This window comes from Phocoena phocoena, chromosome 5, assembly GCF_963924675.1.
Source record: "Phocoena phocoena chromosome 5, mPhoPho1.1, whole genome shotgun sequence".
Lineage (NCBI taxonomy): Eukaryota > Metazoa > Chordata > Mammalia > Artiodactyla > Phocoenidae > Phocoena > Phocoena phocoena.
In genome coordinates this window covers 102,842,749-102,865,881 of record NC_089223.1, presented here as the reverse complement: position 1 = coordinate 102,865,881, position 23,133 = coordinate 102,842,749, and the positions used below count along the sequence as shown (strand labels likewise).

At 49.7% G+C, this 23,133-nt stretch overlaps 1 protein-coding gene across 3 annotated transcripts in view; it reads right to left on the bottom strand.

Moving 5' to 3' along the window:
* Positions 1-207: 207 nt before the first annotated feature.
* Positions 208-23,133, bottom strand: part of STK32B (serine/threonine kinase 32B) — a 344,943-nt gene continuing 322,017 nt past the window's right edge. For 2 of the 3 annotated variants that reach the window (XM_065877630.1, XM_065877631.1), the window contains 5 exons: positions 22,890-23,006; positions 20,639-20,764; positions 17,993-18,124; positions 15,905-15,969; positions 208-346 (listed from right to left, as the gene is read on the bottom strand). In XM_065877630.1, the coding sequence (XP_065733702.1) occupies positions 208-346; positions 15,905-15,969; positions 17,993-18,124; positions 20,639-20,764; positions 22,890-23,006 (579 nt within the window). Of the gene's footprint in view, positions 347-15,900; positions 15,970-16,361; positions 16,378-17,992; positions 18,125-20,638; positions 20,765-22,889; positions 23,007-23,133 lie in introns of those variants that run through there. The other variant, XM_065877632.1, reaches the window with a different exon arrangement.

The following is a 23,133-nucleotide window of genomic DNA, read 5'->3' as shown; positions in this document are numbered from 1 at the left end:
CAGAAAGGGCAAGGCTTGTCCACAGTCAAGCAGGTATCAGCCGGGCAGCTGGGATCAGAACCCAGGCTCCCCAGCTCCGAGTCCAGGGTTCCTTCTCTGCATCTGATGTTATTAGAGGTGAGACAGGGACCATCGTGGCACAGAGAGGGGCTTTTGGTGGGCAGGGCAGAGGTGTGTGCAGTCCCGCTGAAAGCCACAGGTGGTGGCTTAGCTGCTGCAGCCACGGGAGCAGGCGTGAGCCAGAATGTCGTTGTTACACCCGTCCTGGAGCTTGCTCTGGGCCTGGCTCCCGGCTCGGCCTTCTGTGTCCAAGAGCTGGCCGCTCTGCCCTTGCTGCTTCCTCAGCCTGCAGACAAGCACAGCAGAGACCCAAGTTAGTGATGTGGAGCGGGGGATGTCCAGGGACACGGCTGGGGAAGCAGCGCGACCCAGGAGCCTTCATGTCGCGCTGGCCTGGGGAAGCACAACCCCTGAGGGGGCGAGAATGCTGTGTCTGGAGCCTGGCAGGCTGGGATCCACACCCAGCTCAGGTGTGGATCTGAAGTTACTCAACACCCAGAACCTCGGTTTCTCTATCTGTAAAATGGAGATAGTAATACCTACATCACGGCTCCTTGTGAAGTCCACAGGAGATCATGTATATAATTTGCCTAAGTTGACACAGTAGGTAAAGGGGTGTGTCCCACACATTATTCGCGCATGTATGTGTAGTGAATGCCCACTGATGGACCAGTCACCATGCCAGGGAGCAGAGGAAATCCTGGCGAGCAAAGCAGTCAGGTTCTCTGTCCTCATCGAGCTTATCACATGATGGGGAAGAGGGACAGTGATCAAATTGTCCCACAAATATCTGAACAGATGAGCACCCAGACTTACAAACTACCCCATGACAAACTGTGTTAAGGGAGCACAATTTTTTAAAAAAAAATTTTTCTTGAAGTATAGTTGGCTTACAATGTTGTGTTAGTTTCAGGTGTACAGCAGTGACTCAGCTATATATCTATATATATCTCTATCTAACCATCTACCTATCTACTCTTTACATATTCTTTTCCATTATGGTTTATTACAGGATATGGAATATAGTTCCCTGTGCTATACAGTAGGACCTTGTCGTTTATTTTATTTATAGTAGTTTACGACTGCTAATCCCAAACTCCTAGTTTATTCCTCCTCCTTCCCTTCACCCTTTGGTAACCATAAATTTGTCTTCTATGTCTGTGGGCCTGTCTCTGTTTTGTAAATTAGTTCATTTGTATTACATATTTTTTAAAAATTTATTTATTTTTGGCTGTGTTGGGTCTTCGTTGCTGTGCGTGGGCTTTCTCTAGTTGCGGTGAGTGGGGGCTACTCTTCGTTACGGTGCGTGGACTTCTCATTGCGGTGGCTTCTCTCGTTGCGGAGCATGGGCTCTAGGCGCACGGGCTTCAGTAGTTGTGGCTCGCGGGCTCTAGAGCACAGGCTCAGTAGTTGCGGCACATGGGCTTAGTTGCTCCGCGGTGTGTGGGATCTTCCCGGACCAGGGCTTGAACCCGCGTCCCCTGCATTGGCAGGCGGACTCCCAACTACTACACCACCAGGGAAGCCCCTGTGTCATATTTTAGATTTTGCATATAAGTGATATCGTATGGTATTTGTCTTTCTCTGACTTACTTCACTAAGTATGATAATCTCTAGGTTCATCCATGTTGTTGCAAATGGTATTATTTCATTCTTTTTTATGGCTGAGTAATAATATTCCATTGTATGTATGTACCACATCTTCTTTATCCATTCATCTGTTGATGGACATTTAGGTTGCTTCCATGTCTTGGCTATTGTTAATAGTGCTGCACAAACATGCGTGTATCTTTTCGAATTAGAGTTTTCCCCAGATATATGCCCAGGAGTGGGAATGCTGTATCACATGGCAACACCATTTTTAGTTTTTTTGTGTTTTTTTTTTTGCGGTACGCGGGCCTCTCACTGTTCTGGCCTCTCCCGTTGCAGAGCACAGGCTCCGGACGCACAGGCTCAGCGGCCATGGCCCACGGGCCCAGCTGCTCCGCGGCATATGGGATCTTCCCGGACCGGGGCACGAACCCTTGTCCCCTGCATCGGCAGGTGGACTCTCAACCACTGTGCCACCAGGGAAGCCCAACCTCCTGTCCTTTGTCTACTTGCAGGGACTAGGACCAGGTGCCCAGTGCCTCTGCCTCTGAGGTTTGCAGCCCTCCAGGTAAGACAACTGGGAAAGGTAGTCAGGATAAAATATATCATCCTAGTGGAGGAGGGCTCAGGGTCCAGAGGCCCAGAGGCACTGGATCTAGAGGCCAAAGTGAGCAGGGAGGGGAGAGCCTAGGATGAGGAAGGGAGGTGGTCAGACTTCCTCAGCAAGGCTGGGATTGCCTGGGAATCTTGCTCCCCTGGCCCTTTATTCCCTCTCCTACATTCAGAGACTCTCTCAGATACCTCTGGAGAGAAAATCAGATCGGAACTAGGGAAAACTCAAATGACTAAGAAATCTATGAGAGTGAAAGGGAAATGCTTTTACTTCCAAAGTAGGACACTGTTGTTTGGTTCACAATCTGTGAAGCCCCATAATTCTCTGGGTAAATTGCAAGGTAAAGATGAATGCCATTAAGATTTTCTTTTAAATGCCTAAACATAGCATAGACAGCATTACTATCTCTAGATTTCTGAACTTCCCCAATTATAACGCAAAATAAAGCTTCAAAGACTGCATAATAAAGAGTGGAGCATAGGGATGAGAGAGCCCTGATGAGGGAGAGATGGATTCTGAAATCTTGTGTAGATCAGGGAAGGCTTCCTGCAGGAGGCAGACTTTGAGCTGGGCTTTAAGGATTGGCCTGGAATGTGTGAAGCTGGAGGGGGCGAGGGAGGAGATTTGAAATGAAGGGACACCAGTGAGGTAAGTCACGGAAAGTAAAAACAATACTGCATGGTGGACCAGAGTCCTTTCTGGAGCTGGATAGTTTCAGCCACTTCAGCTCCTCCTTCTGGCCAGAGCTATTTCAAAGAGTAGAACCAGGGGCTTCCCTGGTGGCGCAGCGGTTAAGAATCCACCTGCCAATGCAGGGGACACGGGTTCAAACTCTAGTCCGGGAAGATCCCACATGCCGTGGAGCAACTAAGCCCATGAGCCACAACTACTGAAGCCTGTGCGCCTAGAGCCCGTGCTCTGCAACAGGAGAAGCCACCGCAGTAAGAAGCCCGCGCACCGCAATGAAGAGTAGCCCCCGCTCACCGCAACTAGAGAAAGCCTGCGCACAGCAACGAAGACCCAACACAGCCAAAATAAAGGAATAAGATATTCTTTTTAAAAAAGAGTAGAACCAGCTGTTTCAAGTCTCCCCTCCTCTATGGAGGGTCATAAGTATTCGTAAGAATACTATGACCATGGGTACTGGAGGCCTAGAGTGGTGTCTAAATGAGGTGTGAGTCATGCGCCTTGTAACTTACCACCAGGTGCAGTGTGAGAAGGCAGAATCCAGAAGGATGGACCCCTCTCTAGACATCCACGCATCCATCCACGGGCTTACACAACTGGATTCGAATCTAGTTCTGGGAGGCTCCAAAACCTGCATTCTTCCCACTACATTTGCATTCCCACCTACTACCAACCATTTAGCATCCAGCCACCATCCACCCACCCATTCACTTTCTATCCACCTATCCATATATTCATTCATTTGCTTACCCTATTCATCTACCCCATCCATCCAACCATCATCCATCCATATGTCCATCTGTCCCACCCCACCCCCACCTGTCCACCCCTACTCACCTAACTGACCTCCCCTTACTCACTTACTTATTCACCTACCCACCCATGTACCTCTATACAGATACCTATCTATTTACCTCAACCATTCATTATCCATCCATCCATCGATACATCCCTCCATCTACCCTTCTACTCATCATCCAAGTATCCACTTACCATCCATTTCATCTATTCACTATCCACCCATCCATTGATTCCCCCCATAGACCCCCTATTTACTCATCCACCCACACAGCTACCTCACATCACCTGTTCATCTAGTATCCATCCACCCATCTATCCATCCATCCACCACCCTTCTGCCCATCCAATCATCCATCTACTCCCATATTTCCATTCATCACTGCCACCCTCCCATCTGCTCAATGCCCACCCACCCATTCACTTCCCTATCCTTCCACTCATCCTTTTTACCAGCACTACCCGTGTGCCAGTTTCTATGTTCCAGGCTCACAGTTGAAGGGGCTGGGGAGCAGGACAGAGAGCAAACAGTGAACATTCACTGTGATGAAGTCTCTTCTGGAAGGAAGCAGTATGGCTTGGCATTCAAGGCCTGGGTTTGGAGCCAGGCTGTCTGGTTCTATCCCTGGGTCTGCCACTTACTAGCCGTGTAACTTTGGGAGGCTAGATTCAAACCCAGGGCTCTCTGTCTCCAAGACCCCTGCCCTTTCCACTGACCCTTATGCCTTTCAATCTGGATATGGAAGGAAGGTAGCATGGAATGATTTTTCCACACTCTGAAGGAATTAGAAAGTCTCAGTTTGCTCAAGTAGGAACCCACGAACCAAGACAATGATATGAAACCATATGGTTGGCCCCGAGAGCTCACTTCCATGACTAGCCCAGAGCCTAGCTATCTATAATTCAGGAGGAAACGAAAAAGGATTTTACATATCTTCCTAGACATAGCCCAAGTCTACGGAAGCAAACTGGCTAGTTATCTCCATGATGGCAGGAACATTTAATTTTCTCAGCCACTTTATCAAATTAATTGTCAGCTTTGTGACCAGAATTCTGAGGGATGGATGTGAATGCTCTCAACGTCCCAAACTCAAGCATTAGATTCCAGAAGGAAGTGCCCTGTGATGGAGACCCTTGATTAACAAGAACGGAACACATTAAAATTTGTAATAATTTGGGCTGGAGGCATTTTTCAAAGGCAAAGCACTACATAGGACTAAAAGAAAATGGTTAGCAATCACATAATTTCAAATCAAGCTATTTCACACCCCGAGGATGGAATCAGTTTCATACCAACATTGATCTGCAACATCAAACCCTAGGTGCGGCCTGGCCTCCTGTTCCTGGGTGATGACCAGCTTTCCTTTGTGCTGTGTGCTTTAAAAATGGGAAACATTTCAAGTGCCGTCACACCTATTCATGTCATTTCACTGGTTGTATGTCTCCTGGACTGTGTGGAGTCGTGGCGTGGCAGTGTGGCACGGTGGGAGAAGGCAGGATTTGGAGCTATACAGAATTTGATCAGGATCCCACCTTTGCCGTGACTGGCTGAGGGGCCTGGGGGAACTTACCCAGCTTCCTGAAGCCCCTGTTTCCTTACCTGTAACATGGCCACAGCACCACCTCTTTAAAGGAGAAGGCGAACTAATGCATAGTATCCATCTGCCCTGTAACAGGCACTTTATAAAGGGCAACGATTTTTATGATGATGATTGCAGTGTGGGGACACCCCCATCCTCACAGAAACTGAGGATCGGTAAGTAAAGCTTAACTTCCTGCCACAGTTCTGATGAATGTCTCCCAGCAAGGAGGCCCCCACAGATGGTTCTGCAGGCCTCGCTCTGGGGGATCAAGGCTGAAGACCTGGAGAAGAGGAGGGTACTGGAAGGGGGTACACACAGAGTGGCTGAGAGTCAGGACCCAGAAATGGGTGAAACAGGACAATAGGCTCATGGGGAGGGAATCCAGCCCCACGAGTCATGGTGGGGTCCAGAGGGGCCTGTAAACCAGGGAAGGCTGGGCATGGAAATGGCAACTGGAACTGGGTCTCCAGCCTGGTTACTGGTCTCCCCTCCTCTGGGCAAGGGACACCGAAAGCCATCTGTGGCTGCACGGCAGCCGGCACAGCGACCAGCCTGGGGCTGGTGCACAGTCAATGTGTGTTGGAAGGCTGGGTGGGTGAATGCAGGGATAAATGCCCAGCCAGGTTTCCACCCCTCATCAGCAGCCTGTTTGCACAGGTTGGCAGGCTCTGTTTCAACACACCGAGGGGGGAAGGATGCCAGTCCCAATTAAATGGAGTAAAAGGATGTCTTAGCTGGACAAAAATTGGATGACCATTAGAACTGGCGAGCTCACAGCCCTAGGGAATAACAGATTGCATGAGTCAACATGCATGGAGCTTTTTCTCTTGTGGCCAAGGGAGTTGATAGGTTGTTATTTTGTGTGTATGTGTAAGAGTTCGTTAAAGAATTAAGGCAAAATGATGTTTGATGTGGCACTTAATTGATACAGTACTGTATTGGTCTGATAATTTTGTGCATAATTAATGTTACTAGCAAACACTTGGGCAGTGCCGACTGATTGTGTAGGGGGGCTGTTAAGCGCTTAACATCTGTTAACTCACTGGTCTTTACAACAATCCTTCATATGGAGTAGGTTTTAATACCCCATTTTACAGATGAGAAAAACTGAGGCAGTAGTGCGAGGCCCAAGGTCACAAAGCTAGCATGGATCAGGATTCAAAACCAGGCAGTCTGATTCCAGAGGCTATGCTTGTAGCTGTTATGTACACTGCTTCTCTATGGTTAATAAAAACCAGAGTCGAAGTTACCAGAAAGTTCTGAAAGGGAACACTCCAAATTGAAGAATGGTTGTCTGTTTGGGGACAGGGGGTGGATACTGAAGAGAAGAAAGCAAACAGTCACCTGGTCTAATTGTTTGTACACTGCAAGAATCCCGCCTCCAGCATCCCTAGCAGAGAGCCAGCCAGTCTTAACCCAAACCCCACTGCCCACCTCTCAAGATAGCCCATTTCATGTGGGAACTGCTCAAATCCTTAGAAACTTTTCCTTCATATAGAATTTCAACTGAGAAATCTGCTGCCTGAGAGCTCCTCCCCGTTGGCCTTTGTTGTGATTCCCGGAATTATTCAGCTGATTCTAATTTCTCTCTCATGGGACACTCCTTCAATGCTTAGAAGCCCCCTGGACCTCCATCATCCATCTTCCATCGTCCCCCAGGTCCACCCTGCCCCACTCCCCGCCTGCTCTCCAGCTTGGGAGTCCGACTTGTAGGAATTGTATCAAAAGCTCCCAAGCTCTTTGGGCTTCCAGCTGGGCTTGGCCCATGGGGAGCCCTGGCAGAAATCAGGAGTAAGAGCAGTCAAGTTTGGGCATCAGGTCCCCAGCCCCTTTCCTGCACTGTCACCTGGGGCTGCTGGGAACATTGGAAGGTCGCTGCTCTAATCAAGGTAGCCTTCTCCCTGGACGACCTCCCTCTCCTCCTCTCTGTCACCCACCGGGTGGGAACACCTTGCCTTCTCTGAAGCCCCAGTTCACTGCACAAGCTTCTATGACGCCCTTACAGCCACACCTTTGTAAAGTGTCCTTTGAAAATAAATTATCCTTGGAGTGTTTCCTGGGCAACTCTGACTGATACAACATGTTTCTGCTCTCCCATGAGGTGTCTCTTCCTTAAGTAAAAACTCAGTATAACTGGCTGTTCCGCTTTCAAACCTCATCACTTATTGGGAAGACCACCTTGTATGCAATACTTATCTCACAAATTCAGTAACAGCCTTTGGCCAGAAGCATTACAATTCTGTCTATTTTATCGGCTTTGCCTGAAGCAAAACCTATTTGAGGGAGTCTTAGGATGGCGTCAGCTATGGCATGGGTGTGATATAGCAAATTGTAGGGGATTATTTTACTGAGCATCCTCTCTATATACCCCTTTGCAAATGGATGAGCTCTGGGAAAATTGAAGGGATGGCAGCCCTGGTTTCTGAGTGATAGGGGTTGAGATTTGATGAGTTCATCCTCACTCAGCACCTCCTCATTTAATACCTACACCCACCCTTCCAGATAAGAATTAACAGCACCCATTCTGAGGGTGAGAAAAGGATGAGAGAGGATGAGGAACTAGTGGTAGGTCACACAGCTTTTCAGAGGGGAGCCCCGGCTCAAATGGAGGACCTGGCTCTTCCCATCTTCCCAACTAAGTGATCCTCCCTATACACTGGCACTAGTAGATTTCTCTCTAGATTTAGAGGTGAAGCTGAGCTTTTACGTCTGAGCTGGCTTAAGGATGAGACTTGCTGGGTCCTCACTTCTGTGGGTTGGGGGCCTGATGGACAGGTAGCCACTAATGGTGTTCACCAAACATTCTGATTTGCCCCTCTCTGGGCACGCAGCAAGATTGCACCTCCTGGCTCCTCTGGGGCTGGGTTCGGCCATGTGACCAGTTCTGGCCCGTGAGTGTGAGTAGAAATGCTACCATCAGGCTGGAGCATTGCCGATGCAAGACCCTCCTGAAGTCTCTTTCCCTCTGTCAGTCTCACGGCCATGTTCCAGAGATGCTCCTTCAGTCTGCATCCTGGAATGATGGGGATGGTGACATGGCAGCAGCACCCCCCAGCTAACCTGCCATGAACAGGAAACAGACCTTTGCTGTTGTAAGCCGCCAAGATTGGGAGTTTGTGCCTCTTTAGGTTCAGAGAGGGGTTCTGGAGATTCAGACACTGGTCTGTGGGTGAATAATGGCCTCAGTCCAATTCTGGGCCAGAGAGTAACCATGGGAAAACCCTGGGGCTGCAGATTGAAATGAACTCTTTGATGGCCAAGGGACCTGAATTGGTGTCCACTTTGGGGCCGGTACTTCCATGCCTGGGCAGCCAGCCCTCCCTGTCCCCTATCCCCCCGTCCCATCCATGTACAGTTATCACGTTCTACCTGCCCAGAGGAAGGGAGGAGGTCAGACAGAAAGCCAAGAGGGACCACCTGCCATTTCTTTATTAACCTTCCCCAGACCTCAACATCTGTCACTCCCTATTCCTTCCTCTCCTGGGCTCTATTTACCCTACGCTATCGTCCTTACTTTCCAAGTGGAGTGGACCACCATCATTTTGCCTTTCTAGTGATTTTATAAATCTTACCTCCCTCTCACAGCTATTGATTGGCCTAAGGGCAGACACATGACCCAATCAGCACCAGCCAGAGTTCTCCAATGGCCAGATTTGATTGGTCCAGGGACTAGCACCTGACCAATCAGAGTCATTCCCTGGGGTACTCGAATTTGAGATCAGGAAAGCATTCTCCTTCTTGTCTTTCCTCAACTCCCTGTTTTATCTATTTTCTTGAGTTTGGTGGCAGAGCTGGGAGACTCTGGAGCTCAGTGTGTAGAAAGAACTGGTTTACAATAAAAGAAAATGACTTTGATGTGCAGAGAAAAACAAATCACCGGAAGGAGGAAGGAGTGAGTTCAGGCAAGGTTCCTGGCCCCCGTCCCAGTTACTTTGGGATCACATTGCATTCCAGCACTTCTGTGGCTGCATGAGTCCTGCAGTAAGTTTCCATTTCACTGAAGCTGTTTTCTTTTTGTTTTCATCCCTTGTAGCCATGGTAGTCTCAGAGAATTCACCATTTATGCTGGTATCTTCCTCTCGAGACTCCTAGAGCCACGATTTGTGTAGGTTAAGCTATGGGACTTAGGTATGTGTTTTTTTTTATATATATATACACACACATATAAACATATATACACATACATATATATATACATACACAAACACACACATATATATCCACATCCCAATAAAGCCCTTGTAAGTCGAAAATATCCTAAAAGTCAAAAATGCATTTAACATACCTAACCTACCGAACATCATAGCTTAGATCTTCCTACCTTAAATGTGCTCAGAGCTCAACATCATTAATCATTAGAGAAATGCAAATCAAAACTACAATGAGATGTCATTTCATACCAGTCAGAATGGACATCATCAAAAAATCTACAAACAACAAATGCTGGAGAGGGTGTGGAGAAAAGGTAGCTCTCTTACACTGTTGGTGGGAATGTCACCACCACCACCACCACCACCATCATTTATTCTAAAACAGAACATTAGGCCCTATTTATAATTTTCAAATTTACACATAGCCTCATTTCACGTAAGGCCTATAAATATTCACATAAAAAATTAGGGTACCTCTTTTTTACTAGAGAAAACCGATTGAAGGGAAAGTAAAATGGGTCTTTAAATGAGTTAAGTCTGAGCAGCCCAGTAAGAGCATGTGCTTTACTGCTCGGGGCAACGGGGTTGTATACACTCGGGGCGATCTGTCAGGGTCTGCGTGTCTCCCTTGGCTGACTGAAAACCAAGGCTCCTATCTTTTATTGGTTGAGATTGATATGTCAATATCAGTCACCCTTTTCCACCTGGCTGAAACTTCCTTTGATGGAGAACCAAGTGAAATGGACAGAGGGCCCTGATTCCTGTGTGATTTCTTGATTTCGAGTTTTCATGAAATTTGAGTTTTTGAAAGAGCCCAGAATCCAGCGGATGGAAGAAGTGAGTTCAAGTCCTTCATCTTCCAAGTAAGAGCTGCAAGAGCTTCAGAATAATTAATAATAATAATAAGTACCTCAGGAAAATGTGATGAGTAAGGATTAGGGCAATGGTTCTCCACTGGGGGTGATCTGCTTGCCAGGGAACATGTGGCAATGCCCGGGGTCATTTTTGGTGTCACAGCTATGGAGGTGCTACTGATATCTAATGAATAGAGGTCACAGATACTGCTAAACATACTACAATGCACAGGACTGTCCCCACATCAAAGAATTGATGTCAATAGTCATCAAGTGTCAACAGAGCTGAGGTTGAAAAGCCCTGGATTAAAGGAACAGGATCTAAAACCAAAAAATCATGTACAGTTACTGTTAATAATATTATTAAACATAACATGTGCAGTGTTCGATTTTTAAAATGTAATGTTTTCAAGGGCTCCAAAGGTAGCTTAAATGTGCTTTTAAATATTTTTATTTCTTTAAGAGAGGAAGCAGATAGAAAATTCACCTCCTCAAACTCCTTTCGCACCAGGGGCTTTTTATCCTGCAAAACTTTGTCAAATGTTATTGAAAAGACCTTTTGGAAAAATCACCCCTGCTCGGATCTTTGGTCAAAATAGGAGGACAAGCCCCACAGTGCACTTCTCAAACTAATGGAAGCTCAGCTGCCCAGGCCCTGGAAGCCCCGACCAGTCCCTGGAAGCAGATGCTCCACCTGGCTCAGTGGCCTTTTGCCAGCTGAGACCATTAACCAATAATAGCTGCATTTCCAGAAAATTAGGCAGTGCTAATTTTAATCTTGTTCTCTGTTTAGAAACTGAAGTCCAGAGAGGTCAGACCTAGGGCATCTCCTCCGCGTTTGCACAGCGGCCTAAGAATGTCTGCATCCCACCATCTCCCCTGCAGGCTTCAAGCATCCTGAGGACATGGTCCTGCTGGATCCACTTCCATGACCCCAAGTCTCAGGTCAGGATATAATATATCTGTCAAAGGGCTGAGTGAGAACCTTCTATGGGAGCTGCCACAGTAGATGCCCGGCCCATGTCCCCTTGGCACTTCATGCCTATGACAGCTTCCTCATCCCACGGAGGGAGGGGAGCTTTTTCTCTGTCCAAGAGTTTTTTTCTAGTTGAGGAAGCGCACCTGGCCCGTGCAAGAGGTAGGTAGTTATGCTGGGGCGGTTAGAGCCTTCAGCAGTATTCTTCCACCCACGAGGGCTCGAAGTTGCAGGTGAATGATCCAGGGCAAAGGAGAAAGAGGGCTGGAAGGTTTGCAGTGTGTATGGCTGTTAGCATAACTGACGCCATCTTGGGCCTGTTCATTTCCTCCTGTCCTTCCACTGACCCTACCTAGGACTGTACTGTGTAGTAAATCTCTTCTCTGTCGTCAGTGGTTTTGTAATGAATAGATATTGTTTAATGATCATGAGGTCCAGGTAGTCTCCAAATAATGATAAAGACCTTCGCTGACATATTCCTGGCACCCACCCATCATAAATCAGATAAGGCCTTGACTTAGGAATGCGATCCCCGTCTCCAAGCACTTACCCCCATACCCTAGGTTAACTATAAAATTGTGATGGTCCCTCGGAGGTGCGGAGTGCGGCTGCCGATGCCTCCAGATTGCCATATGCCCCATCCAATCTGCATGTAAGTTACCCGCAATAAACTTCACAACTGTACTTTATGGAGCTGCCTGCCTTGTTGTGTGGTCTCAAGATACCTTCTCAGTTCGTTGGGCACTTTTCATTCCCTCTGTCCTCGGAGATAGTTTTAGATGGGGAATTCTCATGACTCAGTCCAGAACCAACTGGAGGATGCACGGTTTGGGCACTCTGGTCTCCTGCAGAAATTCTCATCAGAACGACTGGAAGAACATGTTACAGCGCAGATCCCCAGGCCCATTCTCTCAGCTTCTGATTCAGAAGCACACCGTGTTGGTTTCCTGGGTGCGGGGCTGGGGAGCTGTAACATGGTACCACCAGCTCGGTGGCTTATAGTAACAGAAATGTACTATCTCACAGTCTGGAGGCCAGAAATCTGAAACTAAGGTGTTGGCAGGGTTTGTTCCTTCTGGAGGCTTTGAGGGAGAATCTGTTCCAGGCCCCTCTCCTGGCTTCTGTTGGCTGTGGGCCATCCTTGGCTTTCCTAGGTTTGCACGTGGATCACTCCAATCCCTGACGCCATTTTCACAGTCTTCTCCCTGAGTCTGTGTCTCTTTTCTTATTAGGACACCAGTCATATTAGGACACCAGGCAAGGGTCCCCTGCCCCAGTATGACCTCATCTCAACTAATTATATCTGCAACAACACTATTTCTAAAAAAGGTCGCATTCTAAGGTCCTGGTGGCTAGAACTTCAGCATATCTTTTTTTTTGGTGGGGGAGATATAGTTCAACCTGTAACAGGTGCAGCAATTCTAAATGCTAACAACCCCCCGGGAGATTCCGACATGACCCCCTGTGACTGTGGCACTTCCGTCTGGTTCTTCTTTACAGAGCCTTCTGCAGAGACAAGGCCTGTAACAACGGTACGTGGAGCAGGACCAGTCTGTTGCACTTTGACGGCCGGGCGTGCAGAGAATGAAAGGAAACAGAACTGCTGGAGGGAGGCAGGGAGGGGCAGCATGGTCCCAGCGGAGCATGAAGGGAAGCCTGGCTCGGCGTCTTGGCGTCCCCTACTGTCACCCCACTGGCCACATGTCTGAGGTCGGAAAGAAGGTACTTGACTTAATTTTCCAGCTACTCAAATGCCAACACAGCAGGTGCTTCAAAAACAGGATTGCAGAAAGACGTGCAGGATGAATAGCGCCGACTTTTTTTTCTTGGTTTAAAAGGAAATCTCTTGCTTTGGGGCAGATCATGCCTCATGAATTGACTTCTCACAGGCACTTTTGTAGATGAGAAACCGCAGCAGAGAGGGTTATGGGTAGATGCAGTGTGGCTCCCTTCCCATGTACTTTGTGGAGCAGGGATGGGGTCTGACATGGAGGGGTTGACGTGATGCTCAGACAGCATCCAGACACCAAGCCGTCCACCTGGATAGTTTTATATGGTGGGTGGGGAGAGGCTGGGGGAAAGGCACTGCTCCCAGCACACCTGCTCTGACAGGTAGCCTATAGCCTCAGAGCCACGGGGGAGCACCTGAGGTGAACAGAGAGGCAGGGATGAAACAGCAGGAACCTCAGTGAAACCCATGCACATCTCCCCTTACAGGCCATCTTCTTTCCTGCCTCCTGCTTTTGCATATGCTGGTCCTTGACCCCGCAGCCTCCATTGGAAAATGACTTCCACCCTCCCTCTGTTAACGGTGCCAGCCTCACTTCAAATCCATGACCACAACTCTCAAAGGGGTTCTCAGCACGGCTGGGCGATCCTACTACATTTCCCTATCCATTCACTCTTTTTTTTTTTTTGCGGTACACGGGCCTCTCACTGCTGTGGCCTCTCCCGTTGCGGAGCACAGGCTCCGGACGCGCAGGCTCAGCGGCCATGGCTCACGGGCCCAGCCGCTCCGCGGCATGTGGGATCTTCCCAGACCGGGGCACGAACCCACGTCCCCTCCATCGGCAGGTGGACGGTCAACCACTGCGCCACCAGGGAAGCCCTATCCATTCACTTTTCCATGTGAGAAAGAACACCTAATTGGTTGAAGCCACTAAATAGCTAGATTTCTGCTAAAAGCAGCCAGACGCAACCCCTAACAACACAAGGACGGATATCTCATGTTCATCTTCTTTTAAGGGGAAACAACTTGGATTCTTCGGATTCTAGATTGAAGCATCTTCTGGCACGCGGCACAATACGAAATGTGACTGCTCTCCGCTCGGGTCTGTCACCCCTCTGCCTTTTCACAGGCTCGCATTTGCCATCCAGGCGCTCTCTGAGGACCCTTCAGACATGCCTGAACTGATAAAGGACCCGAGGCAAGGTTGCCTGGAGCCCACCATCACTTTGGCCCAAAGTGCCCAAGCTGGTTTAAGCGCAAGTTCCCAGGACTGGGTGTCTACCGCTGGGAGGGGACCATGAGCCTCAGAGCAGGCAGGACCGCAGGGAAATTGTGATGAGCTCTGAAACCGCTCACCACGTCAGCATCCCTCCGCCCCCCGCCCCGTCCCAAGTCTGACGCGCTGTGTTACAGAGGCACTTCCCGTTCTGCTGGGACCAAGGACGTAGTCCCGCAGTGGGTGAGGCTTGCTGCCCAGCTTGGTGTGTGTGTCTGGGCTAACCTGGGCATCCACCAGCCTTAGAGCTTTAGCTGACCAGGATAAATGACAGGCTGCAGTCTCCTTCACCTCCCCCAGTGCCCACTGGGAATGGAGCCCCACCCTGCCCCCCGACCCAAACAACTCTGCCCCGGGGCCCTCACCTCGTGGTGCTCCACCCTCCATGCATGCTTAGGGAATACAAACTTCCTCAACAGCCACTGGTCCCTGTGTCTGCCAGGCCGTCTCGTTCTCTGGGCACTGTCCTCACTCCTGGAACTCCACGCCTTGCCCTCCTCGCCCGTCAGGACTCAGCCGGGCATGGTGGCTCCAGAAGCTTCCCTGACACCCAGGCTGAGCCTGGCATCTGCTGTCGGAGCCACGCCTGGGCTGCCGTTTTCCATATCATGCATCCCCAGTGCTGCTGTCACCTGCTATAAGCTGAAAATGGTGGAACACCGGTGAACGCCTAAGGGCCAGCCTGGCACGTGTCCATCTGGCCCTCCTGGAGGTAGGGAAGCACATCCCATCATCTCCGCAAGCCCAAGGCCTAGTTGAGTGTTGGCCAAATGGGGCTGATGTGCTGTCAGTCCTGCCTACAGGGTTTCAGCTCCTGCTGCATGAGCCCACGGCTGCCCAAGCCTCTGCTCTAACTCATCAGGCACAGACGGATGAGCCCCCAGATAGTAACGTCAGCTGGGACCAAGCCTGAGCCTCTGCTTCCGTGACTGCTGTAAGGGCAGTCATGCGGCCAGGTCCGACCCCAGCTTCGCCCCTCCCGACTCAACGTCATCCTATCTCCTGCCAGCCCATGATGCTGGGGTCCTAGCACTGTCCACACCACCTCACCCCATCAAATAATAACAAGAACAGTGGCAATAACAACAATAATAGTAACCCTTTTCACGAGGACTCCTACCATGCCAGGTGTTGTATGAACAGCCTCATTTAGCCTTACAACAAACACACGGCAAGGGAGTGATTTCCACTTTGTCACTGCTGAAAATGAGGCTCAGTGACGTTAAGTGACTTGCCTTAGGTCACTCTGGCAGCGGAAGAGCCAGGACTTGATCCCGGGCAAGTCCGCTCCAGAGCTTGGGCACGTAACCATCTGTAGGCCTGCCCCTCTGCGCCAGCATCCTGTGTGCCGGCTTGGTCCTCCTGTGGCCGCCCCACTTCACATGAACACCCTGAGGCCCAGAGAGGTGAAGTTAGTGCCTTGCTCGGGCCACATGGCAGAGGCAGGATTAGAACAACGGCGTCCACCTGCTGTTTCACTTCCAGCGTCGTGGCTGGCTTCATGGGGGGCCAGGGACCCCGATTCCCCCAGGGAGACTTTCTGCCCTTGGAAGGGCTCTGCCCAGCAGATGCTGGTGGTGGACTTACTTCTCTCTGTTGAATATGATGAATTCTTTCCGCACTGTCTCCAGGCACTGCTGGAGGTGTCCATTCTGTCAAAGAGCACAGAGAGGGGACTGTAAGTGATGAAGCATCAACCAGGGAGTGAGGACGAGCAGAGACTGATCTAAATGGGGCTGGGGACAATCAAAGCGGCTGGAACAGCCCTGATTGTAGCGGTGGCTGTGCCACCGGGGGTGGGGAGGGGGGCTGGCAGACAGAGATGCTTTTCTCCATTTTAAGCCATTAAATCCAATTTAAAAGCCATGTTAAAATGGAATAGGAATTGAAAATCATGACCTTGGTTTCCTGATCACTTGAATGTTCGTTAGTCCTAATTAAGAAGCATGGTGGGGAGAGGGAGAAATTTAAGGCCAGCGTGCAAAGGTGCTCAATCTCTTCAGGAACAGGTGCCAAGGACCACCCGTCCCACGGATGCTCTGTAATACACGTCTCAGAGGCTTCCTGGATGCCGAATGTACACTGCATGCCTGTGCAGGAACCCCACACCCTTGTGTGCCCTTACGTACACACACCCAGCCCTTCCCAGGCCAACTTCTGCATTGGGCTCTGCAGGCACTGGCCTAGGCTCCACGATACTTTTAGGGGCTACAAAGATGTTTTAATTTCTTTTCAAGTAAGCTGAAAAAAATGAATTTTTAAAATTGAAAGTTCTATTCATCTTCCTACCAATGTAATCATGCATTACAATTTTTAATATATTTTGATGGAGGAAGGGGCAGTTGTGGGTTGAATTGTGTCCTCCAAAAAGGTATGTTGTGGAATGGATAAAGAAGATTTGTGTATATACAATGAAATACTACTCAGCCGTGAAAAGGAATGAAATAATGCCATTTGCAGCAACATGGATGGACCTGGAGATTATCATACAAAGTGAAGCAAGTCAGAAAGGGAAAGACAAATACTGTATGTTATCACTTACGTGTGGAATCTAAAAGATGACACAAATGAACCTATCTACAAAGCTGAAATAGACTCACAGACATAGAGAACAGACTTGTGGTTGCCAAGGGGGAGGGAAGGAGTGGGAGTTTGGGATTAGCAGATGCAAACTATTATATACAGGATGGTTAAGCAACAAGGCCCTACTGTATAGCACAGGGAACTATATTCAATATCCTGTGATAAACCATAATGGAAAAGAATATGAAAAAGAATGTACATATGTGTATAACTGAATCACTTTGCTGTACAGCGTAAATTAACACAACATTGTAAATCAACCATACTTCAATAAAAAATAAAAAATAAAATTTTAAAAGACATGTTGAAGTCCTAACCCTCTGGACTGGTGAATGTGAGCTTATTTGGAAACAGGGTCTTTGTAGATGGAACTAGATAAGCTGAAGTCATCCTGGAGCAGGGTGGGCTCTACATTTAACGATGGGTGTCCCTAAAAAAGGGCCGTGTGAAGACACAGAGAGGAAAACGCCACGTGAAGACGGAGGGAGAGATGGGAGTGATGCAGCCGTGAGCCAAGGGATGTCAAGGGCTGCTGGCCACCGCCAGAGGCTGCAAGAGGCAAGGAGGGACCCTCCCTATAGCCTTTGGAGAGAGCAAAGCTCTGTCGATACCTGATTTCGAACTTCTGGCCTCCAGAATTGTGTGAACACATTTCAGTTGTTTTAAGACACCAAGTGTGTGATACTTTGTGTTGGCAGCCTAGAAAATCAATGCGGTGGCCCACAGAGTGTGGCCCTGGGTGCCTCCACAGTATAAAACCTCTGCAGAGGGTGCTGGGGGCTACTCGGAACAGCGCTGGTGTCGCTCAGCATCATTTCTTCTGCTCTTGCTAACAGATACGGAGGTTCCTGCGCTAGGAACAGGGCTAATGTGAATGACGAGAGCACGGATATGTCCCTCTACAGGGATGATTTCACAGGGCCCTGCTATGAAAGACCACTTGTTCGATGGAGGCATTTTATTGACTGCAAATGAACGTATTTGGTGGGGCAAAGTGACAAGCCCCCCATCTGGCTAAGAAGCAGCTCAACCATATTCACTGGAGTATAGGATTCCTCTCTGCCTGTGGTCTGCTCCTGAGACGGCACTCACCAGAGGACAGCTGTCCTTCGTGCCATCTTTGGACCTGTTCTTTGCCAACCTCTTCTTCTTTTTGTGAAGTGGTTTGGATTCAAGAATCATTTCTTCAAGTTCAAATGTGGGATCACAGTTCAGTCTCCCTTTCTGAAAGGAAATGGAAAAGAAAACACGGTTTGTCTTTGTTCCGTGCCATTGAATTGTATTTTCGTTCATTTGTTCATCCATTCATTCTATCAATCATTCATTCAACAAGTAACAATGAACTACTCCTATGGGATACATCAGCTACACTTTCTTCCTGATAATGAACAGTGACACATCCTCGCTGCACACGTCATCATTTATCCCCATAATCCCGCCCACCTTGCACACCCCACTTATTAACATCCACAGGTTCCCTTGATCTCCTTACGTACGTTCATTTCGTGAGGTTGAGTTCAGTTTTCCAATCTGTTCTTTTCACTTATTTTCTCATACTCTCCTTCTCATGTCATTACTACCTTTCCTATAAATATCATTTTTAACAATTCCATTTAAAAATACCATTTCTGGCCAAAATCTACCCAGTTCCCCAGCCTGGCTCCCTGTTCTCCTGCAGCTAGAGCCAGCTGACCCTCAGGCCTGGCCCTGCCCTAGGCTGGCCTCCTGCCACTTTGGTCAGGAGCAATATTGGTCTCCCTGACTTATCCCAGGTGGCTCTTTTCCATCCTGAGACCCAGCCCAGGATGCTGGCCCTCTCAGGCAGCAGTCTGGTGGTTATAACATCAACGGCTCTGAAGGTGCTCAGAAAAACCAACAACCCAGTTCTACTGCTTTCTGACCTTGAACAAGTTTTTAACTTCTTTGGGACTCAGTTCATTATCTGTAAAGTCTGGATAAGCATTCCTCCCTCATGCAAGATTAAACAAGTTAAAAAAGTTCTTCATGTAGGGCCAAGTGAGAAGTGAGTCCTTGAGTAGGTGTCCCTGTTCCTGATTGGATGGGGGCCAGGGAGGGGAGGGACCAGGCACAACCGTGGGGGGGCTGCCAGCCTTGCCACTGAGTCCTACAGCCTCACCTTTCACCTGCGTGTCTTTGAGGGAGACATATAACCTCTCTCTGCCTCAGTTTCCTCATCTGTGTAAAATGCAGCAGGCTCAGTGGGTTGATGAGGATTAACTGAGATAGGGCTTGCAAATCTTCTAGAATGGGTCCTTCCTGATCCATGGCAGGCCTGCAATGACTGACCACTCCCTCTGCTGCCCTGCAGTCCCAGCCACCTCCCATGGGAGCCCCGGCCTTAAACCCTAACTTATAAGCGAGGGTCTTGCTACCTGCCATCAAACTTGCCTTGGCCAGGTTGCCTCACCTCTCGATGTCAGCCAGTGCCCTGCCGTGGCCAGGACAGGAGGAGGAACCAGGGCTTTGCAGATAGAACTGGGGCAAGGCCTGGCTTTTCCACTCACTAGCAAGTCCCTCAACCTCTCTGGCCCTCAGTTTCCATAACTGTAAAATGAGGGTAAGTGCTCTGAACCTGTGAGGCTGGGGAGCAGTACTACATTCTTTTCCCTTTCCCTTCTCCATCCTGGAGAGAGGTCCCAGCAGAACAGTCCCCGCTGGGATTGTCTGTACTGACAGCACTCCCCCACCTGCCCCGCCGGGATCCTCACACCGCCAACTTCTCTGGCTCCACTAATAGTCCCCTTTCCCTTGGTGGCACATCTGTCCCCCACCACTCTCCCTCTCCCAGTGAGCAGGTCAGATTCCAGGCCCAAGTCTTTCCTGGCCTGATCTATCTTCCCTCTCTCCCTCCCTCCCTCCCTCCCTTCCTTCAATGGAGGCTCTGGATCCAGACTGCCTGAGGTCAAGCCCTGGCTTTGCCAATTTCTCACTGAGTAATCGTGGGCAGTTTGCTTAACCTGAGGCTATTCACTTAAGCTGAGACTACTAACAGGGCCCCCCTCCCTGTTGTGAAGCGTATATGACATAATGTACGTGAAGCTTTAGAACACGCTTAACCCTATTGGCTATTATCATTAACTGATCCATACTCAGGTGACAAGCACATATTGAGGTCTTCTAGCAGCTTCTGGGGTCAACCATTGCTCTGGGATCTCTCTCAGGCGAAGGTCAGCCAACCCACCCTCTGAAGCTCTCGGGGAATGGCGGATGCACGCAACAGAACGTTATTGACCGCTAACGCAGACCTAGGCACCTGTCCAGTGGGGAACCAGGGAGGGTGAGATCCACTCCAGGTTAGGGGATGGAGAGGCTGGCTGGGAAAACGTCCCAGAGGAGGCAATGACTGAGTTTCCTCCTTATCCAGAAGGCAGTTACCAAGACCCTCCAGTGGACCACTTGCTGCGTTTTATGCTGTCTGGAAGGAGGGGGAGGAGATTTCCAAGTGGACAAGAAAGGCACTCCTGGAAGAGGAAGCACTGTGTTCACAGGTATGGAGCTAAGGAACAGTGTGGCCAGAGGGGACAACTGCAGGCATCTGCGTGTGGACCTCGGAAATCAGGTACAAATCCACCCTGAATCTCAGTGAAACGTGATTCCTCTGGTGCTCAGGTGACCGTGGCCAGCAGGGGCCCCACTGGACAGCTTCTGGCGTCTTCCTGCCCGCCCAGGTGGGGGACCCCGCACAGGGCGGGATGCCATCGAACAGGACTCACTCACATTGGGTACGAAGCCAGGCATCAGGGCCTTCTCCCACACCGCGTCCCAGTTCATGTCGGCCAAGTAGGGTGCACTCTGGACGTCACCGAGGCTGGACAGGCGGCTCTTGGGGTCCTTGGTCAGGAGCTGCAGGTAAAGGGCAAACGTGCTCGCTTGGGCAGTGCACCCCACCGAGGTTTGTGGGGGAATCCAAAGGTGGAGTCTTGGGAAAATGAAGGTGCCCCTGCTTTCTGCGTTCCATGAGTGTCCTGCCCTGTTTGGGCTGCTGCGTTGGAAGCATCACCTACACTCATCTCTTTATAGCCAGGGAGGAACGGAGGGGTCAGGCTGCTGGAAGGTCATCCAGCAATGGGCTCTTTGGACAGGGACTAGATTTTCGCCGCCCTGCTCCCCTTGGGAACTCGCACCCTGTGACATGCCACCTCTCAATGAGGTCTGCAGAGGCTTCCAATTAAAAATAAAAAGAATTAGCCACCTTGTTTTAGGACTTTCAGCTTGGTAATGGGATGCACAAAAGCATAATAAAATTTCTCCCTGGACAGCTATGAGGTGACCTCTGCAGTCTGATGGAATGGCCTCATTTGTAGCCAAGGGGTCAACTTTTAGCTTCCCTTCAAATGGAGTTTCTGCTAATAAGGGGTGATGCAGTAAAAGAAAAAAAAATAGCCGTACATTACCTTGCATCCAGAGGGGTTTTCAGCTTTCAAAACACTAGCTTATCTGGTGCAAGGACACTGAGGCTAAAAATGAAAGACGGGGCCCAGCCCTGGGAGGGCTACTCGGTAGCAGTGTGGCCCCGGCTGAGCTGCTGGCTGTGCTGTGCATGTTTCCTCCTCCGAAAGAAGGAAGGATGATGGTAACTCTTCCACTTCTGGCTCATGAGTCAGATGAGACCCATAGGGGATGGATGAGGACCTGGGACACACCAAGGCAGGATGCCACCCCCAGCTGCTGGCAGGTAGGAGCTGGAATCAGGACCCCTGCCAGTCGGCTCCCACCTGCCACTGCAGTGAGTGGGCTACAGTCACACCATGGGAGGGGCACCTGGCAGGGTCGCACCTGCTGATCACGGTGGCCTCTCTCTAGGAGCTGTCCCCAGAATGACGGGTACAGATTTAAACAGAGACGCCGCTTCAATGCCCAGGGCAGGGCGGCGGTGGAGGCGGGTGGCCACCGTTTAGGACAGCAGTTAGCTCTCTGACTCCATGGGTGGGTGGGAGGTGGAGGTGTTGGCAGGTGGGTAGAGCTTCCAGGTGATTCCAATCAGCAGTTGGTTAAGGACCACTGATGTCTAAAACCCAGGGGGTGAATCTCCCCTAAAGCAATTTAACTGATGAGTAATTCCCTAAGTCATCTACAGAGTTTGGAGGGATTAAGAGCTGACATCTGGAGTTCAGAGAGCTTGCATTTAAATCCTCCTCTGCCTCTAACAGCCCTGTGGCAGTGAGTGAATGATCTGCTTTCCCGAGCCTCAGTTTTCCCATCTCTACTATGGGGGCACTGACACTACTCCTCTCACAGGGCATGTAAGGACTAAATGAGCAGAGCCCCCATATAACATTCCCCCAACCAGTGCTGGCTGCCGTCATCATAATTCCTTCATTAAAGGTGACTGGTGCTGACCACATGCAAGGCTCGACTCTGTGTCTCAGAGGATTCCGAGTGAGTTTAGCTGAATGCCAGCCTCAGAAGGAGGGCGCCACGACCCACTGCCCATGCTGAACTCGAGCTTATCAGAACACAAACAACAGGGCCTGCCCCACCATTTCTGATTCAGCAGGTCTGCGGGTGGAGCCTGAGAATCCGCATTTCCAACAAGTTCCCGGGGGATGCTGGTCCAGGAACCACCTTGGAGAACCACTGCTTTATTCTACTAGCAACTACTAGTTCCCAGGAAAAGTCAGGAGACGCCCAATGTCTTAAAGGTCAGTGAGTTAAAAGATGATTTGTAAAATTTTTAAAAAGCTATATGCATTAAATATTTCTAATTACTAGAAGCTTGTTGTGGAGTGAAAAGAGCCTGTGGGCTTTGTTGTCACAGACGTGACTAAAAGCCACCCTGTCCAGCGGCTTTGTGATCTTGATGCGGGATGGTGAGAGTGTTTACGATGAGGCATTAGAGGACCGCTGACTTTATTATTTCCACCACTGTCCCACCATTTGTTTTCTCATTTCTTAATCTGCTGGTCTGCCTGTTACTGCACTGAGTGCCCAGCTCCCTGGCCAGGTGGGCTGGCGGCTGCCCCCTTACCTTCTTCAGCAGGGCGACCATGCCCTTGCACCACGTGGAGGAGTAGTGGACACGCTCCACCTTGAAGATGTTGAGGATCTCATCGATGGGGGTGGCCGAGTGGATTTCATATGGCCTCTGCAACCAAAGGACAACAGGCGGCATCAGAGAGAGAGACCCCACGTGGTTAAAACAGACATAGAGAACAGACTTGTGGTTGCCAAGAGGGAGGGGGAGGGGGAGGGATGGAGTGGGAGTTTGGGGG